The sequence below is a fragment of the Micromonas commoda genome, chromosome 8 (genome assembly GCF_000090985.2).
Source record: "Micromonas commoda chromosome 8, complete sequence".
Taxonomy (NCBI): domain Eukaryota; kingdom Viridiplantae; phylum Chlorophyta; class Mamiellophyceae; order Mamiellales; family Mamiellaceae; genus Micromonas; species Micromonas commoda.
Genome location: NC_013045.1, coordinates 509,809 through 526,934, shown reverse-complemented (window position 1 = coordinate 526,934; position 17,126 = coordinate 509,809). Strand labels below are relative to the sequence as shown.

The window sequence follows — 17,126 nt, the reverse complement described above, 5'->3', positions numbered from 1 at the left end:
TGGATGCAGGTGCCGAAGCGCCAATACCGAAGGCGGGTGCAGATGACGAAGCTCCGGCACCGAAAGCGGGCACTGAAGACGCCCCACCACCAAAAGTTAAAGCAGGCGTAGATGACGGTGCTGTAGATGAAGGAGCCCCGAAAGTGAATGCAGCTCCACCAGATGGTGATGGGGCATCCTTCGGCTCTGAACCCGTGAGCGAAGTTGAACCAGGGGCTGGCGCCGGTTTCCCGAATGTGAAAGGCGCCGCCGAGGAGGCAGGTGCATCTGAAGCCGCGAGCGATCCAGAATCCACAGTGTTCGGCGCAGTAACTGCCCCAAACAATCCGGAGCCAGATTTTTTGGGAGCAGAATCAGTTGCTGCGCCAAAAGTGAACGCAGCACCGGTAGACGTCGGAGCATCGGGTTTTGATGAGCTCGTGTCCTTCAGAGAAGTTATTTGGGTGGGGAACGAGGTGCCGAACGAAACCTCAGGTTTCGCCATCTCCTTGGTGACTGCAGGTTCCATCGTTGCAGCCTCAGATGCTGGCGTAGACTTCACACCAAAAGTGAAGGGAGCAGCAGTCGCATTCAGAGTGGATGGGGTCGTCGACGGGGCACCGAATGTGAAAGGAGCCGGAATGGCGGCGGGTTTTGCCGCAGCGTCCGTTGTTGAAGTCGCGCCTGACGTTCCGAAAGAGAACGGAGACGGCGAAGCAGAACCTGTCAGAGGCGATGGCGCAGGCGCGCTCGCTTTCTTTTCCTCCTCATCAATGGCGTCCTGCACCTTCTTCTGGTGCTCTTGGTTCTGTTTAAGGAAGTCAGAGCTCCAGAGGTTGACCTTTTTCGGCGCGTCTTCCTTGGCCGGCTTGGCTTCCGCGCGCTTGTCGGCATCGGTTGCTATGGCAGAAACACCGAAGGTGAATGGAGCAGCAGTGGACGCTGGAATGTCATCCTTTGACTTTTCAGATCCATCTCGTGAAGATCCATTACTAAACCCAAACGATGGAGCGGCAACAGGAGCTGCAGATGGATTGGTGCCAAATGTAAACGCGGATCCAGATGAGGCCGCAGTGCTAGGCACCGAACCCGACGTTCCGAAAGAGAACGGAGACGGCGAAGCAGAACCTGTCAGAGGCGATGGCGCAGGCGCGCTCGCTTTCTTTTCCTCCTCATCAATGGCGTCCTGCACCTTCTTCTGGTGCTCTTGGTTCTGTTTAAGGAAGTCAGAGCTCCAGAGGTTGACCTTTTTCGGCGCGTCTTCCTTAGCCGGCTTGGCTTCCGCGCGCTTGTCGGCATCGTTTGCTTCGAAGGTGGCAGGAGTGGACATGGAGGCTCCAAGGTTCTGCGCTGCCGCGGTCCTTGCCTCTGCTCCAAAAGTAAACACCCCCGACTTGTGTGCTGCTGGCACGGCGGCAGAGTTAGAAGAACTCTCACCAAAGGTGAAGCTTTTGTCGACATTCTCGTTATCGTGCCCAGCAGCTGAACCGAATTTCACAACATCAATTCCCCCGTCATCGCCATCACAGAAAGAATATATTGGCAGATCGTTGACCGGCAAGACATTGTGTTCATCGCCTCCAAATGCGTACGATGGAAGCTCCGAATCGATCTTTGCAGACGGGTTAAACGTTGTCGCAGGAGCTGCCACTGGACTAGGTTCTCCAAAAGTGAATGTGGGAAGAGCTTCTTCTTCCGCCCTTGGTTCCATGGTGACAGGCTGCGCTGCCTGTGTATCAGGTGTTCCAGTCGCAAACAGCGGAGGTGCACTCTTTTGCAGCGGTGCACGGTCACTGAAAGGACTCTGATACGTGGAAAACACAGGCGCGTTCGCCGTTTTATTATCCTCCATCGCAGTTGAAGCCGATGCTGTGCCTGTGTCTTTCGCAGAGAGCACGTCTGGCTTGAACTGAAGCGGGGAAGGTCTTGGAGCACTTGGAACGGCACGCATCTTTGACTTGGAGTGAGATGCAATTGAGGGCGCTGGCGAGCGTTTATCTGCGTCGTCGAACGACTTAGCGGGCGTGGCGCGCTGGATACCTCTGAACCCGTGCAGCGCTGAGGTGGGTGCGGCTGCCCTGTTGAGACTCGAGGAGAGGTTCAACGGCTTGGGCAGCGGCGAAGCAGCGGTACCTCGCGTCTCTGGGCTGGTCTTTTGTCCGGCGAGCCTGTCTAAAGTCTGCAAAATCCGTCGTGCTGTATCCGTGGTCACCGCCGCCGTCGCTGGCTCCTTTGCTACAGGCGAAGGCCCAGCTGGTGTCGCTTTGGGGCCCATAATGAATCCAGGCGTTTCCCCGTGTGCGTGGAATGCTGGAGGCGGCATGGAAGTGGGAGGTCCAGAGAGTCGCGGCATGGTAGAGCGCCCTCGTTCTCGCTCGTGCGCGTCAAATTCAGCTGCGTCTCTGCTTCGTTTAGAGCCGGCGGACATCATGGATTGATAACCCCAGTCCATTCCTGCCCCGCTTGCCGTCGGCGGCGAGCCCGAGGCCCCAAGTCCGCCAGCACCTCGTCGAGCACTGCCAAACCCAGCGGGCCTTCGGAAGCCAGCGCCCCCAATCGATGCAGCGAGCAGCGAGGTCCTCTGGGACTGTTGACGAGCTTCGTACATGGATGCGCCGTCTGCCTGGGACGCATCAGCGATGCCGCCGCGACTGCCACCCCAGCCCATTGTTGAAGTCTTGGACACGCCACGTGCGTTTGGCAGGGAGAGCAGCGCCCGCTTGCGCTCGGCGTTCGTCTGTTGCAGGTACTGACGAATGCCGGTGAATGGAGTTTCATCAGCAGCTGCTCCCGATGAAGTCGCTGCGGGATCGGCTGCTCCTGCAGCCTGAGGCAGTCCAGTCGCAGCACGATTCAGATCGGCGCCAGCCCCCTCGTGGGCTTTCTCGTCCCCCCTCTGAAGAAGGCTAATGACCGCGTTCGCCTCCTCACGAGTCAGGCCGCTTTGACCTTGGCGCCGTCTCAGCTCATCAAGCAGACCGCTTTGCGATCCCGCTCGCTGTTCTCTTTCACCCGTCGCCTGCGCAGGCTATGAGATCGCGGAATGGGAAGGGCGTTCAGATTTGACGCGCGAAAGCTTAGGGTTAAAATATTCGAGGGGCAGCGGTCGCGTGGCTGGCGTTTGAAGCTTACCTGAGCAGTCGTGTGCTGTCGCAACGTCGCGTTCGCGTTCTGAGCGTTCTCAGCGTCCTCAACAGGCGATCCTAGTAATCCACGAACCTGCAGAGAGAGAGGTCACCAAAGTCAGATGTTTGCGACGAGTTTTTCAAAAACGAGCGTGCAGCGAGCGCCCGATCGGGGCGGCAGTTGCTCGAAATGAGTCACGCACCGTCTTCGTGATGCCGCCGATACCCCATCGGATAGGCGTGACGAGGTTCTTCAGCAGCTGACCGCCACTAACCTCGCCGTCCATCCCGTATGGCGAGCGGTGGCCGTCACCGGGGGTGCGGCGGGGAGCCGCCATCGGTGCTACGCCTTCACTCGCGGAGCTCAAGCCGGTGTGCGCAGACCGGCCCAAACCCTTAAGACGTCCCGACAAGGATTATGATTGTCGAGAGTTTCGGCTCGACGTCTGCTTGCGCCGGCTACGCGCGGTGAACTGTTGTAAGCCGCCGTCCAGGACGTCGAAGGACAGGCGCTCCCGCGAACTGTTTTCGTTTCGATGTCCTCAGCAGCCATAAAAAAATCTTACCCCATATATTCTGTCAAACCACACCGTCCATTTGTGTATGTCATGAATATGTACGTGATATTTTTCATTTGATTCATTTTTGTGACTGGTTGAATGTGTCACCACACAGGTCAAATTTCTGAACTGTGACCGTTACCCCACAGAAAGAAGTTCGATCCTCTGTTCACCTGTGTGTGTGCCAACCACAAGCACAAGCTCAGGATAGGGGTATGGGGATGGACGAGTCGATGAACTCTCAGTACACGGACGTGTGCGCCACGATCAACGCATCCCTTGAGGCAGTCAAGGCCCTCCACCTCAACTTCTCCCAGAAAGTCGACTCGCTCGACGATGAAAACCAACAGCTCCGTTCGTCGCTGAAGGCTGCCAACTCTGAGGTTTGCGACCTGCGTAAGCGCATCGAGAGCGCCGAGGCTACCGCTGCTGCCGCCAAAAATGAGCACGCTGCGTACAAGGTTGAGATGTTGGCTGCGGAAAAGGAATCCGCCGCCCTGGTCAGTTCCCTCAGGCAAGAGCTGGCGGTGAGCCATGCGACTCACGAGGAAACAAGAGCCGCTTTGGTTGAGGAGCGCAAGAAAGCCAAGGAAGCGGCCAAAACATCTTCAGCTACCGTGAAAGAGTTAAACGGAAAGCTCGACACCGTTCGGGATGCGCTTGAGAAGCAAAAGGAAACGTGCGCAAACCTTCAGATGGATCTGAGCTCCACCAAATCCAAACTCGTGCAAACCACGAGGGAAGTGTCCGTTGCTCGAGCTGAGCTGAGTGCTGTCAATGCGCAGTGCGTAGATCTGCAGCGAGAGATTAGTGTGGCTAAGATGGAGGTATCAGCCGCGGAGAAGGACGGCAAAGCCAAGATGGAAGCCTTGCTGGTCTCGAAGGAGGAGGCGGCCGAGCTGAAAGCGTTGCTGAACGACAAGGTGGCGGAAGAGGCAGCGGCCCACGAAGTCACAAGGACACAGCTTGAACGCCTCAAGCAAGAAAGTTTCAATCTCTACACCGCCTACACAAACTCTATGCAGCAGTTGCAGGAATTCCGGGAAGCCCTCGAGCGTGAGACACAGGAGTCAGCTCGGCTTCATCAGGCCATGGCACAGGCAAAGCAAGAAGCTGCGCGCGACGCGATGCGTTTGAGGTCGTCGAACACGATGCTCCCGCCATCCAGTATTGCAACGATGGGAAATATGGGGTTATCTAGTCCGTCTTTCAGCGAAAACATCGATGTGGATAGCACAACTCCAAAACCAACAATCAGGCCCCTCGGATCGGGGAAGGAGAATGATTTTTCACTCGACACCATCGAGAGAAGGTTTGCAGTGGTTGATTGAGACGCCGAAGGTACTAATCTTACTGTTTAATCTACAACAACCTCTACCTGTAGTAGCTAGTAGTTAGACAATCGTTTTACTCTGTGAGGACGGACCGCCATTCCTCACGAGCCACGTAGCCCAGCTCGCTCAACGGCCAGACCTTCAAGAAAACCTTGCCTCGAAGCATGCCAAAGGGAACAGGTCCGTAGTCGCGTGAGTCTGTCGAGTTGTCTTTGTTATCCCCTTGAAGCCATATGTGTCCAGGGGGAACCTCGACCCGTTGTGTGCCACCGAAGCTGCCAGCTTTCGGCACGGCAATGACATCCCCTCCTCTGCCAAGGACCCGCTTGCACACCGTGTGCCTCGGATTCGTCGGCGATTTTGCTATGACGATATCCCCGCGCCTGATGTTGTCAGTCATCACCGACAACTGCTCCACCAGCACGAAGTCTCCTGATCTATTGAACGTCGGCAGCATACTCGGCCCCAGGCACATGGTGACGTGCACACCGTAGTTGTGGATCACGTTCACCAGGCAACCCATCTTGAAAGCCATCGGACCGTGCTTGACGATCTCACGCCAGACGTGCGTGAACACTCCCGACGCGGTCGGGCTCGACATCTTACGCTCTTAGATGCGAGGTGCCCCTGGTTCCGTCAACGTTCGCGAGTCGCAAACGGTGTACCCGACGGCATACCCTCGAGCGAAGGGGTTGAGCACCGCGTGGGTGTGCACTGTCTTGACGAAGGAAAATAGATGCCCCTCGGGTCCGTCGCAGATCGAACTGAAGGCAGTCCAGACTGAGCGGGTGCCATACTACAGGAGAGAAATGGTTACAACACTAGGACGGCTCTCACGCTGCGAACTCTCCCTCGTCTGCGGTCATCTTTTCCACGAGATAGTCCGCACCGCTGAATCCCTGCGTGTTGAACACCAGCGCTAAGGTGTACAGCAAGCCTTGGACCTGTGCGGATGTCAGCTTGTTCCTCGACTCGAAATCAGTCAGCTTCATCTCCCACGTCGAAGCGCCGGAGGGTTTCGAGACGCCGAGCTTGGCGCGGTTCATCCTGAGCCCGAGGCCGGTGATTGTGGATGCGACTGAGAGGAGGCTCTTGGCGCCGGTCTCGTTGACTCTCACAGTCAGCAGGGTCCTTTCCGGGTCGGTTGCGTTGTCTATTCTGATTCCGCTGTGCTCAACCACGCCCACCTTCTTGCTCTCCGCCTGCGTGCAGAACCTGAGGTACTCCGTGACGCGCTCCTCAACAGCCTTGGGATCCTTGACCTTCGACCTACCCTTCCCGATACCCTCAGTTACGAACATCTTGATGTGCACGATGTCGTTGTTACTCCCATCGTCGTCCACGTCCTCGTCAATGACCCACTCTGCGTCGTTGAGCTCAAGGTCCAGGCCGTTAAGGAGCCACGAGAGGATGCGCATCACGCCGGGCACCGCGGAGACGTCGACTTTCAGCAGTGTTGACGTGGGGTGCGCATCGTTGTCCACCTCCGCGTACGCGATTGCGCACGAGTATGAATCGTCCTCGTCGGCCTCGTCCTCGTCGAACGACGGAGGCAGGGGCGGGCTCGTCTCCTTGCCGAAGAGGGGCCCTTTCTTCGCGAAGCGGACGGGAGCGCCCCTGGAGTGGGAAGCGCCGGCTCTGCGTGGGACGATGCCTCTTGTCAACGGACGCAGCTGGCAGAATGCCGAGATGTTCGCGACGGCGAGCGCCATGATGGTGGTCGAGCCTGGCGCGCAGACGCGTAGATCGGAGTGGTGAAGATGACACACGAAAATATCTTGAGGAAAGGACAGTTCTTTTGACGGACTGACGGAGTCCTCCGACCTGTGGCCACCTGTGACTGCTGACTGGCTGGGCGCTGGGCTCGCCCTCCAAAAAAGTCCCAAAAAAGTTGCGACCGACCGTTTGGAAAAAGCGAAAAAGCAAAGCACAGGCTTTGACGGCCACGTCCGGCGCGCTCTGCCGCCACTCCGTCGCGCAAGGAGGTCGAAAGATGGACGTGCTCGCTTGTGCTGGCCGTGCGGCCTCAGCGCCCGCGGCGGTTCAATCAACGTACCGGCCGTCAGCGCTGGCGACACGTCGAATTAGCAGGAATAGGGTAAGGGTTTGTTTGGTCGGTGTCGGCGGCGGGGCGCCAATCGGGACTGAGCGCCCGGCGCGGCCCGGAGCTTCGACTCGTGGATTCGTCCGCTTCCCTCGTACATACCGTGGCATCAGCATGGTGCGAGCGCTGGGAGGCGAGGATGACGATGACGACGCAGGGTTCGACGCCAACTTCGGCGACATCGACAGGCTCGCCGCCGAGGCCGAGGCGGCTGCGGAGGGCGATGACGTCGACGTCGGTGACGATGACCCCGACGCTAGGCTCATGTCGTACGGCAATCAGAAAGTCGTCGAGTTCGGCCTTTCCGGTCGTCCACTTTACGTGTGCCAATCGATCTGGTGGCTGCGCCTCTCCCAGCTGAAGACCTACCCCCCGGATGCCGAAGACGTGCGCGATATTGCCCGCCGTTCGGGCCTGACCACCAAGGCTGTTCAGAAGTGGTTCGCCGATGCGCTGGATCACTACCATAACCTATCCCTCGCCGACAAGGCAAAATATGACATCGAGTGCCAGGCAAAGCTGGACAGGATGGAGGCGCTAATCGTGAGGCTTGGGACGGAGAAACCTGGCCTCTTCGACGGAAGGGATGACGAGCCCGTGAATGTGGCAGCACCGTGGAAGGAGGATGGTAAGCTTTCCTCCGATGAGCAGAAAAAGCTGACACTCAAGGATCCGCTTTACATTGCCATGGATGCATTGCCCGACGTCATGGCCAAGGAGGCGGCGGAGGCGAAGCTCGAGAAGGACACGGAGGAAGGTCTTGACGACGAGGCGATTGCGCGCATTCCGCAGGATGGCTCACCTGAGCAGCCGTTCCTGATCAACCCTTATGCGCACTCAAAGGCGGGCTCTTGGTCAATCGTCAAGAAAGTTGGACCTCCAACCGCGTTCGAGGAATCCATCGAATGGCTCGAAACCGGCGGCTGGGAGGCTCTCCCGGATCATGAGATTGCATCCGCAGTTGACGGAGGGGCACTCAAGTTTGTCGGCGTGAGTGATGAGACCATCTTGGGATCGCGCGACAGGTTAGATATCGCCATGCCATCAAACGCCGATTCCCTCGCGGTCGCTGAGGAGATTGACTCTGATGGCATCCTCAGGGATGCGGTCAGACACACCGGCGATCTCTCCCGCAAGCAGCTCCACGACCTGACCATCGGTGAGGAGCTGGAAGGGAAGATTGTGTCGCTCGAGCTGTACCACGGTGCGCTGGTTGACTGCGGATGCGAGACGGATGGTCTGATCCCCATCTCCGAGGACGATTGGCCCGACTTAGTGGACACGCTGACCATGGGTACCAAGGTCAAGGTCAAGGTCAAGGCGGTGCACGAGAGGTGGTGGCGATTCAGGTTTCCCATCGAGCTCGATATCTTGTCACCGAACGTTGGGCACCTCATAAAAACACACCCGCACGAGGACGGACCCCCCATCAACATCTACAGCGGTGAGACCGTGCCTTACGCGAACATGGACGCAGGTCGCCCTCTGGACAAGTTTTTCGAGGTTTCTGACGTGGACGAGGAAGAGGAGGAGAGACTCCGCGTGCAGGCAATCAGTGACTGGGTGGACGAGAAGATGGCAGAAACCGAGCAGAAAACCACGAAGAAGGGGAACAGGATGCAAAGGGTCCTCGCGGCAGCCAAGGCCGCGGCGGCTGCCGCCGCCGATGAGAAAAACGCTGCGAATCAGATACCCGTGGAGGACGACGAGGAGGACATTCGCGGCATGTCTGACGGTGGGGCTGCGCAGGCCCTGGATACTGGCAGTGGCCTGCGAGGGTTGGGCGAGCGCACCGAAGACATGATCGCTGCCGAGGAGGAAGAAGAGGAGGCAGCGCTCTTTGGTGGAGATAAGACGGTTCCGGGAATCGCCGGCCCACAGGAGGATCCTGATGCGGTCGAGGAGGGCGACGAGGAGGACGAGGAGGAGGACACGGCTGACGAAAATTTTGACGGCAACGTTAACCCGGAGGCCGAGGACACGCGCGGAGGCGTTGTGGTCACCGCGGATGATTTGACGGCCTCTTCTATCGATTACGAAGACGATGAAGACGAAGATGATGATGACGATGAAGAAGAGGCGGGGAGCAAGCGCAAAAAGGGTTCCGTTGACGATGACGATGAGGATGACGACGATGAGGACTTGTAACCAAATATTCGTTTTTGAAACCCCCTGCTCTGCAAAATCAGATCGCGTGTCGTGACGCTTGTGTGACGCGCCCGCGATGGTGTGACGCGCGGGTTCGATAGTCGTAAAAGTACAAAGTAGTTCCACGGGTGAGTGATACGAGGATGATATCCTCGGGGCAGAACCGTCTCGTCGCATTCGGTATCGTGCTGCACGCGTTGCTCGTCTATGCGTTGTTCGATGTTCATTTTACGAGTCCTCTTGTGCATGGCATCGAACCTGTGACGGCCGCCTTCGCGGGCCCGGCGTCGCGCTTAGTGGTTATTGTCGCAGATGGACTCCGCGCCGATCGGCTATTTGAATTGGAAGGTCGTGACGGCAGGGAAACCGGAGCCCCGAGGGGCGAGAAGGTTCCAAGGGCTCCGTTCCTCCACGCGATTGCACGCGAGAGTGGACGCTGGGGCGTCAGCCACGCGAGGCCCCCGACGGAGTCTCGACCCGGGCACGTCGCACTACTCGCTGGTTTTTGGGAGGATCCCAGCGCTATAACAAAGGGGTGGCAGGCGAATGCGGTGGAGTTCGACCATCTCCTCAACCAGTCATTGGCGGCGTGGGCAATAGGAGCTCCATCGGTCGTGCCCCTCTTCTCGAAAGGTATCCCGCACGTGCGCAGCCGAATGTACGCGGAGGAGCTCGAGGACTTCGCTGCCTCGAGCAATCACGCCGCCCTCGACGAGTGGGTGTTCGATCGGGCCATCGAAGTGCTCGTTGGTAATATCACGGAAGATGAGCAGCGGGCGGGTGCTACTTTGGAGACGGAGCGAAGTGCACTAGAGGGCGACAAGGTGGTGTTTCTGCTGCACCTCCTCGGGCTGGACAGCGCGGGGCACGCACACAAGCCAAGCGGAGAAGGGTACGCCGAAAACATCAGGGTTGTTGACGCAGGTGTTCGAAGACTCGCCGCAGCGTTCGAGGAGCGGTTCGGCCCGGAGGATGGGGGTACGGCGTTCCTGTTCACAGCTGACCATGGCATGAGCAACAGGGGTGCGCACGGCGACGGGGACCCCGGATGCACAGAAACCCCCTTCGTCGCCTGGGGCGCGGGTATCGCGTCCACGGCTTCCAGAACCCCTGTTGATATTGCGTGTGTGCCACGGGGAAAGGATGCGCCGACCCCGGAGGCAGAGTGGGGTCTCAAAGATGAGGAGCGGTGCGACATTGAACAAGCCGACGTGGCCTCTTTGGGTGCATCCTTGCTCGGCATCCCTCCACCCATACATAATTCGGGCGTGCTCCCCGTGTCGTACTTGAGCCCAAGGCGTTCGGATTTGCGCTCGGGCGCTGCCGTCTCGAATGCTGCACAGCTTTTGTCGGTGTATCGGAGGAAGTCAGCCATTACTGCTGAGTCCTCACTAACCGCGTACCTCTCGCCAAGTGGGTTGCAAGCATACAAACCTCTGGCACTCGCCAAGGACAGACTAAGTGATGCTGTGTCAGCGCGCCAAAGCGGGCATCACAACGATGCGATTGATATGGCACAGAGACTGGCTCGTGAATGCCTCGACGGCATTACATACCTCCACCTGTACGATCGCTGGCTGCTGATGGGAACCATCACTGCTTGTTTCTTGGCGTGGATAGTTTTCCTCGGGTCCAAGCTAGTTCTTGAGCAACTGGATACAACTGCACGGGATCAAGGCAATGGTATCGACGCGGACAAAGTACATTCGATGGTCGCTTTCGCAGCGGCGGGCGTAGTTTGCGTTGTATTGGCGTTGAGGAGATCGCCAGTGACGTACTATGCCTACTTCAATCTGCCTTTGTACTTCGTGTGGTATTCATCGGCGGTGTTCTCAAAAATTTCTCTGAAGACGAGTGCACATACAAGAATGGGTTTGTATCAGGCTTCTCGAGCGTTCGCTACTATCGCTGTCGCTGTCGCGGCGACGCAGCTTTTGTGTCGCGGTTTTCACGAGCGAATCGTGTTCTCTTGGATGTTTGTTGCCGCTTCTGGCGTTCTATTGCTGCTTTCAGGATGGGTAGGGGCGAGAAGTTGGATGCCCGAAATTTCTCGAGATCAACGACATGTGGTGATGAGTGCTTCAGCTGCGTCTGCGATTGCTGCCCTGGCTTTCGCAGCACTCGCTCCCTTCACTACATTTCCTATTGAGCTAAATGCTGACTCAAATCTCGTGATCGCTGGTGTTGTGTGCACCACGGCCATGGCGTTGATTATCCAGTTCATCATCCGGCCTGCTGATATTTTTGGCGATGACCCGGAAGACTCAAATCCGAAGAAGGGGCGCCCAGGAAATAGGTTGCTCCTCGTTCAACTATTTGTGTTGTGCGCCGCTGGTGTTGTCGTCTGGAAAGTGGATGAACTTCAAGCAGCAAAGGTTGAAATTCCCGGGCTCCTCCATGCTGCCGCTTGGTGTGTTGCCATCGTGGCTGCACCTCTTCCCTTCTTCTCTCCAGCGAGAACCTTGCCACGATTCACGTCGGTGTATCTCGCAGCAGCAGCGGTGTACGCATTGTTTTCTATCTCGTATGAGAGTTTGTTCTATGCCGTGCTTGGGGTCGCAACGCTCGCCTGGCTGTGCTTAGAGCGATGCATGCAAAAGCTGTATGCAATGAATCAGATAGATTACAGAGGAAAGAAAGGCGAACTAACGTTCATGTCTGTGTCGCATCTGCGCAAATTGGAACCAGGGGACATAAGGCACGCTGCTATATTTCTCGTTCTCATCAACGCAGCTTTCTTTGGGACTGGTAACATCGCTAGCGTCGCATCATTCGAGATCAGCAGCGTGTATAGGTTTACCACCCGCTTCAACCCTTTTTTAATGGGTGGCCTCTTGATGCTCAAGGTACTGATTCCGATGATAACTGTCGCTGTCGCATTCTTAGCTCTTCTGAAGCTTCAGAGAGTGCCGGCATTTCCTGTATACCTGGTGTTTGTCGTGCTATCCGATCTAATGGCGGCGCGTTTCTTCTATCAGGTCACCACGGAGGGCAGCTGGCAAGATATCGGCATGAGTATCAGCAGATACGCACTGATGGGCACTCAAATTGTGTTGATTCAGGTATTCCTTGGTCTCGCAGACTTGTACACTCACTGCCTTTCTATCAACGGCGTCGCAGCGAAGGCGAAGATGCAATGATGATATCCACTAGGTTGTGAGATTTTAGCGACTATCGTTCTAACAAGTATCAGTCTACGATCGGTAGTACGATGACCTCACGTGAGATCCACTGTTTCGATTTTGCTTTCCACGTCGATCGGCGCGAATATGGCAGGAATTGTGCCGGGGATTGTGGGAAGGGACAACACCGCATCTTGCAGGTCCGATAGATGTGCAACCAGCAGGCTATGAACAGTTTCCATGCTCGAGGCTTTGATGTTGTCTTGCTCTCCACTCTCGTCTCCGCCTTTGCCTTCATACTCGACATTCGCAACTGCCTTGACAGCTATCCGGGAAAAATATTCCGCGACATCCCCACCTCGTGCCCTGTACCACTGTCTGCACTTTCTCTCCAAATCAAGTATGGCGATGACGTCCTCCTTCGCATCCGAAGAGAACAGTGCAGCCGCCACATCTTCGCCGAGATGTTCCAGGAAGGAACAACCCTGGAAGAACTCTGCAGGGGCTGAGCGCTTTCGCTCCTCGTCGAGGTCCCGACGTTTTTGGGATTCGGCCTCAGCCTCTTGCAGCGACTCCTCCATCACTTTAGCTAGATCTTTCTCCTCCTTCTCAAGCTCTTGGTGCTCCACGATAAGCATTACGGCTGCATCGAGGTCGCCATCAGCTTTCTCGAGCATCCGTTTAGCTACATCTTCACTCACCCCCTGCGCTTTAAGCAACTCGATCGGGTCTTCATCCTCTTCCTCCTCTTCTTCTTCCTCTTCCGCTACCTCCGCTTCTTCGGCCGGGTCCTCCGCATCGTCAGCCGCATCATCGTCCGATACTTTGCGATGATTCTTAGGGACATCGTCCACCTGAACATCCGCGGACCTGTTACGGCGGGGACCAGCCATGGTGCCCCGAAAAATGAAACGACGCTGCGTGCGCACCGAAAAAATATACAAGTACTTGTAAGGCTCCACGGAAGGAGACCACGACCACTCAACACTAGCTCACCCCGATGCAGAGGCAAAGGGGGCGGAGTCGCCTGCGCGCCTTAGTTAGGTTTTTGCTGATCTTAGGGTTCGTCGTATGGATCGTCCACAGTCTTCTGGTGCAGCATTACAAGAAGCAGCGCGCGCTAGTGGACAGGCTCGTCGATCGCGTCGATAATCGCGATGCCGGGTTGAGGGGCGCTGCACCGAGGAGAAGTGCGCTGCCCGACGATGAGGGCGGGTTCGAGGTCGATTTCAGCGACAATACACACGACGATGACAACTACGGAAATGAAGAAGAGCTAAATTCTACGCTGCGCTCGCTCAAACCTCCCGAGCCTTCGTCCGTCGAGCTGCGCGATGTGACGGTGCGGGAGGAGTTGCCTCGTGTCTCGCGACGGAACGAGGCGAGTCGAGGCGGTGTTTGGATACCCCGGGACTGGGGCACACGCGAGCGGGGAAAGAATGCGGAGAAGAACGGTGAGGCCGATGCGGAGTGCTTCCCCGCAGATCGCGATGCCGACAGCGGAGACCGCGTCGTGAATCCGATCGAACCGCTCTACCGAAAGGCAGGCTCAGGATGCAACAAGCGGGAGACGATACCGGGCCTGTGCGACGTCCTCAATGTCTTACTTCCTAGCGATGGCATCGAGCGTGCGGTGATGCTGGTGTTTGGAGGCGAGAAGCATCAGGATACGATCGCCCTGGCACTCGCCGCTGCTGATAAGACCGGCGCCAGGGCTGTCCTCTTCGTTGCTAGTGACGACGATGCGGCTGCCACAGCCGCAAAGGAAAATGTTCCTTACATCCAGCCGGATTGCGACGGGCCGTGTGGACGCCCCGAATATGTCGCGGCGGCGGCTATTCTCAGTATCGGGTCTGATGTCCTTCTCGTTGGCCGCGGCGTCGAGCTCCGCGGTCCAAACCCGCTGATAAACATCCCGGGGCTGCGCGGGGCTGACGTGGAGGGTGTGACATACCGAGAGGGGATGTTTGGTGACGTGGTGGGTATGAGCGACCCCGCCATGGGCTGGTCTGCGTACAGTCAATCTATGGCAGTGCCTAATATTCTCTCCTCGCTTGTGCTCTTACGTGCGACCGGAGAATCGATCAGGCTGGCGGTGTGGCTCGGAGAGCATCGGGACGATGTCGATGCCGACGTTGCACTCACAGACGAACTGCTCATGCCGGCGCACGACGCGAGGCAACGCTCAGGTGCCACGTTCAGGTTGCTACCACCAAAATGTTTCAGGCATCATAAAAGTGGTGCAGCGGTTGTGGAAGCCGCGGAGGGGTTCCCGGTTAAATCTTGGCACGGAGACGAGAAAAGCATGTTCAGTTTTGGCACCAGAGCCGAGGACCCAAACAAAATTTTGTCGTCGGAAACCTTTGACGCGGCGCGCTCGGTTGTGCTGCGTGACGGACCTATCGGTGCGGAAGACGATGACGGTAATTGCGCTGCGGTTGACATGCACGATCGAGTGGGACCTGATCCCCGCGCTTTACGCTACATCGCCGCCCCTGATGGTGACTTCCCGGTGAACTGCGATGGTGACCTCTCACAGCTTTGCAAGATAGTTGGTCGCGTGGCTGTCAAGCGTCAGGTGCTCGCAGCTGTGTCGAACTCGAATATCCTGTATATGCTTGGTTTGTTTTTGGATGGGGTCGCTGCAGCCAACATTACCAATACAATCGTGGTCGCTCTCGATCAGAAAACAGCAGATTGGTGCAAGGAACGCGGTGCGCCTTATTATCATCGAGAGTTGAAGTCCTTGACCGGCGCAACCGACAACCATGCAACTTCCGGACTCAAATTCAGAGTTTTGCATGAGTTTCTGAGCGTGGGTGTTTCGGTTTTACTCTCGGACGTTGACGTAGTGTGGATGCGTAATCCCTTTGGAGGATCGCGGCTTGTAGTGCCCACGATCGAGTCCGATCCTGACAGGGTCCACGTGGATGCGCCAGCCATTTACGGCGACTCGGATGTGGAAGGGATGACGGATGGTTGGGACGACGTGTCCGCTTACGGCTTTGCGTACGCAGGGGCTGGAGGGACTCCCATGCGTCGCCTCGCAGCTCGTAACAGTGGGTTGTTCTACCTCGCCGCCACGAAAGAGTCCCTGCGAATGGTATCGCGGTTGGCAGAACGCATGGCGACGGAGCGCAATACGTGGGACCAGACGGCGTACAATGAGGAGCAGGTGTGGATGTGGACGTCGGAGGCGCCCAACGCGGGGAATAGGAGATCGGTACCGGCCGGTGTGTCCCAGCGCGTTATGAACTACGCATGTTTCCAGAACACCAAGTACCTGTTTCGATACATGAGGTACGATCCTGAGCTGTACGACGGGGCATCCGGTCGTTCCCTTCGACCCATCAGCGTGCACGTGAATTATCACCCGGAGAAGCCGCAAAGGATGGTCACCCTAATCGAGCAGTATCTGAAGGGAGAGCGCGACGCGATATCGAAGTGGAACTGGGGAGAGGGGATGGCATTCGCAAAACCTTGTCTCGCCCGACCAAAAAATTCTAAAGAAGGGGACGCCTTGATGGAGGAATCTGAGCTGGCTCGACAGATTCTCGAACGTATGTCTGTCAGCGGTGAGCCTGGAACGTGGGCCGGTATCAAAGGTTTCGCACCCGGGGAGAAAGGTGCGTTGGTGACGCCATGGGGCGATGGCAAATGGGGTGTCATTCCTCCAAAAGAAGTTGATGGTGATGATCGAATATTTGTCGACTTCAGCGGCGCTAAACACATGGTGCACAGCGACCAGGACAGAAACGGACGCTCCAATGGGGAGCTCCATCTAATATCCACGCGTTGTACCGATGGAGAGAAGGTCGATATCGTCCTTTGAGTTCCATAGAAGGCTAGCCGTCATTTGCATAATCTAATGTGGGGGAGATTTAGGTGAAGTCTAGCTAGCTAAGTTGACTCGAAGGGCATCGAGGTGTTGGTTGCGCTAAATCGTTTCATGGCCAGTTCCTCCAACTTCTCTGTCCAGCGCAACGCAACCTCGGGCGTTTTCCCCGCGAATGTGTGCGTGCGATTATCGCACACCAGGTGAAACGCGCAGTCAACACCTGGCTGACCATTCAAGCCCTGAGGCGACACCTTCAACCGAGAGATGGCCAGCTTTCCTCCCGGTCTAGCAGGTAACCGATCGAGCATGATGTACTTGACCTGTGGAGGGACATTGTCCGTGCTCGTTGCACTGCCGTAGCAGAGCCTATCTTCCAGCAGATACACCCACCGTGGCCTCCAAGTCTTAGTACCGCGATCGTCGGCGTAATACTTATCCAACCACCCGCACATGTGTATGGAATCCTTCGATTCAGACGGTCCAGCTTGCTCACCAGGCACCCACGAGTCGGGCATCCGCAGTTTAGAAAATGCCTCATAGTCGTGGAAGCCCAGGAGTGTCTCGCTCGCGGGGTACCTGTCCGCGAACTCGAGAGACTCTTCAGGCGCTGTAGTGGACGTCATCGTGATTTGCGCATCGGTTTCCTCCAAGGCCAATATCACGGGTCTGCCCCGTCTGTCAGTTGCCGGTCTGGTCTGGCGCGAAACGTTGCAACTGAAGACGGAAGGCAGCTAGCTCCCTGCTCTGCCAGCCAGTCTGCTGCCGGACGGAAGCCAAATCGGGTATCCGTAGACTCGCCAGCTTTCTGTTGTTTAGAGGTGTCAAGCCGGCGCACCACGCCCGAAGGTTGGCGCGCGACGGAAGGAGACGCACGCCAACTTGATTCGCGAAGAGACTGCCGCAACGCCTGTCCGGG

At 57.1% G+C, this 17,126-nt stretch overlaps 8 protein-coding genes across 8 annotated transcripts; 4 read left to right on the top strand and 4 right to left on the bottom strand.

Annotated features, from left to right (window-relative positions):
- Positions 1 to 3,879: 3,879 nt before the first annotated feature.
- MICPUN_101862 (predicted protein) lies at positions 3,880 to 4,865 on the top strand (the record flags this gene model as incomplete). Its single annotated transcript, XM_002508143.1, has 2 exons — positions 3,880 to 4,720; positions 4,765 to 4,865. The coding sequence occupies 2 exons, from the start codon at positions 3,880 to 3,882 to the stop codon at positions 4,863 to 4,865; spliced, it is 942 nt and encodes a 313-aa protein (XP_002508189.1).
- A 206-nt stretch (positions 4,866 to 5,071) lies between these two features.
- Positions 5,072 to 5,521, bottom strand: MICPUN_84251 (predicted protein; the record flags this gene model as incomplete). Its single annotated transcript, XM_002507852.1, has 1 exon — positions 5,072 to 5,521. One exon carries the CDS (start codon positions 5,519 to 5,521, stop codon positions 5,072 to 5,074), a length of 450 nt encoding a protein of 149 aa, XP_002507898.1.
- Positions 5,522 to 5,796: 275 nt separating this feature from the next.
- MICPUN_108762 (predicted protein) lies at positions 5,797 to 6,740 on the bottom strand. Its single transcript, XM_002507851.1, has one exon. It carries the CDS (start codon positions 6,708 to 6,710, stop codon positions 5,832 to 5,834), a length of 879 nt encoding a protein of 292 aa, XP_002507897.1. The 5' UTR covers positions 6,711 to 6,740; the 3' UTR covers positions 5,797 to 5,831.
- A 251-nt stretch (positions 6,741 to 6,991) lies between these two features.
- On the top strand, positions 6,992 to 9,250 carry MICPUN_60656 (predicted protein; the record flags this gene model as incomplete). Its single annotated transcript, XM_002508142.1, has 1 exon — positions 6,992 to 9,250. The coding sequence occupies one exon, from the start codon at positions 6,992 to 6,994 to the stop codon at positions 9,248 to 9,250; it is 2,259 nt and encodes a 752-aa protein (XP_002508188.1).
- Positions 9,251 to 9,381: 131 nt separating this feature from the next.
- MICPUN_84585 (ATP exporter family) lies at positions 9,382 to 12,390 on the top strand (the record flags this gene model as incomplete). Its single annotated transcript, XM_002508141.1, has 2 exons — positions 9,382 to 11,431; positions 11,747 to 12,390. Coding segments are annotated over 2 exons (2,694 nt in total), but the record flags the coding sequence as incomplete, so codon positions are not given.
- A 77-nt stretch (positions 12,391 to 12,467) lies between these two features.
- On the bottom strand, positions 12,468 to 13,265 carry MICPUN_60654 (predicted protein; the record flags this gene model as incomplete). Its single annotated transcript, XM_002507850.1, has 1 exon — positions 12,468 to 13,265. The coding sequence occupies one exon, from the start codon at positions 13,263 to 13,265 to the stop codon at positions 12,468 to 12,470; it is 798 nt and encodes a 265-aa protein (XP_002507896.1).
- Positions 13,266 to 13,372: 107 nt separating this feature from the next.
- Positions 13,373 to 16,204, top strand: MICPUN_60653 (glycosyltransferase family 77 protein; the record flags this gene model as incomplete). The annotated part of the gene is made up of 1 exon (XM_002508140.1): positions 13,373 to 16,204. One exon carries the CDS (start codon positions 13,373 to 13,375, stop codon positions 16,202 to 16,204), a length of 2,832 nt encoding a protein of 943 aa, XP_002508186.1.
- A 68-nt stretch (positions 16,205 to 16,272) lies between these two features.
- On the bottom strand, positions 16,273 to 16,833 carry MICPUN_60652 (predicted protein; the record flags this gene model as incomplete). The annotated part of the gene is made up of 1 exon (XM_002507849.1): positions 16,273 to 16,833. One exon carries the CDS (start codon positions 16,831 to 16,833, stop codon positions 16,273 to 16,275), a length of 561 nt encoding a protein of 186 aa, XP_002507895.1.
- Positions 16,834 to 17,126: the final 293 nt, after the last annotated feature.

What these genes read in the sequence shown, in the direction of transcription:
- MICPUN_108762 (XM_002507851.1), bottom strand. Translation starts at nt 6,710, where the DNA reads ATGGCGCTCGCCGTCGCGAACATCTCGGCATTCTGCCAGCTGCGTCCG.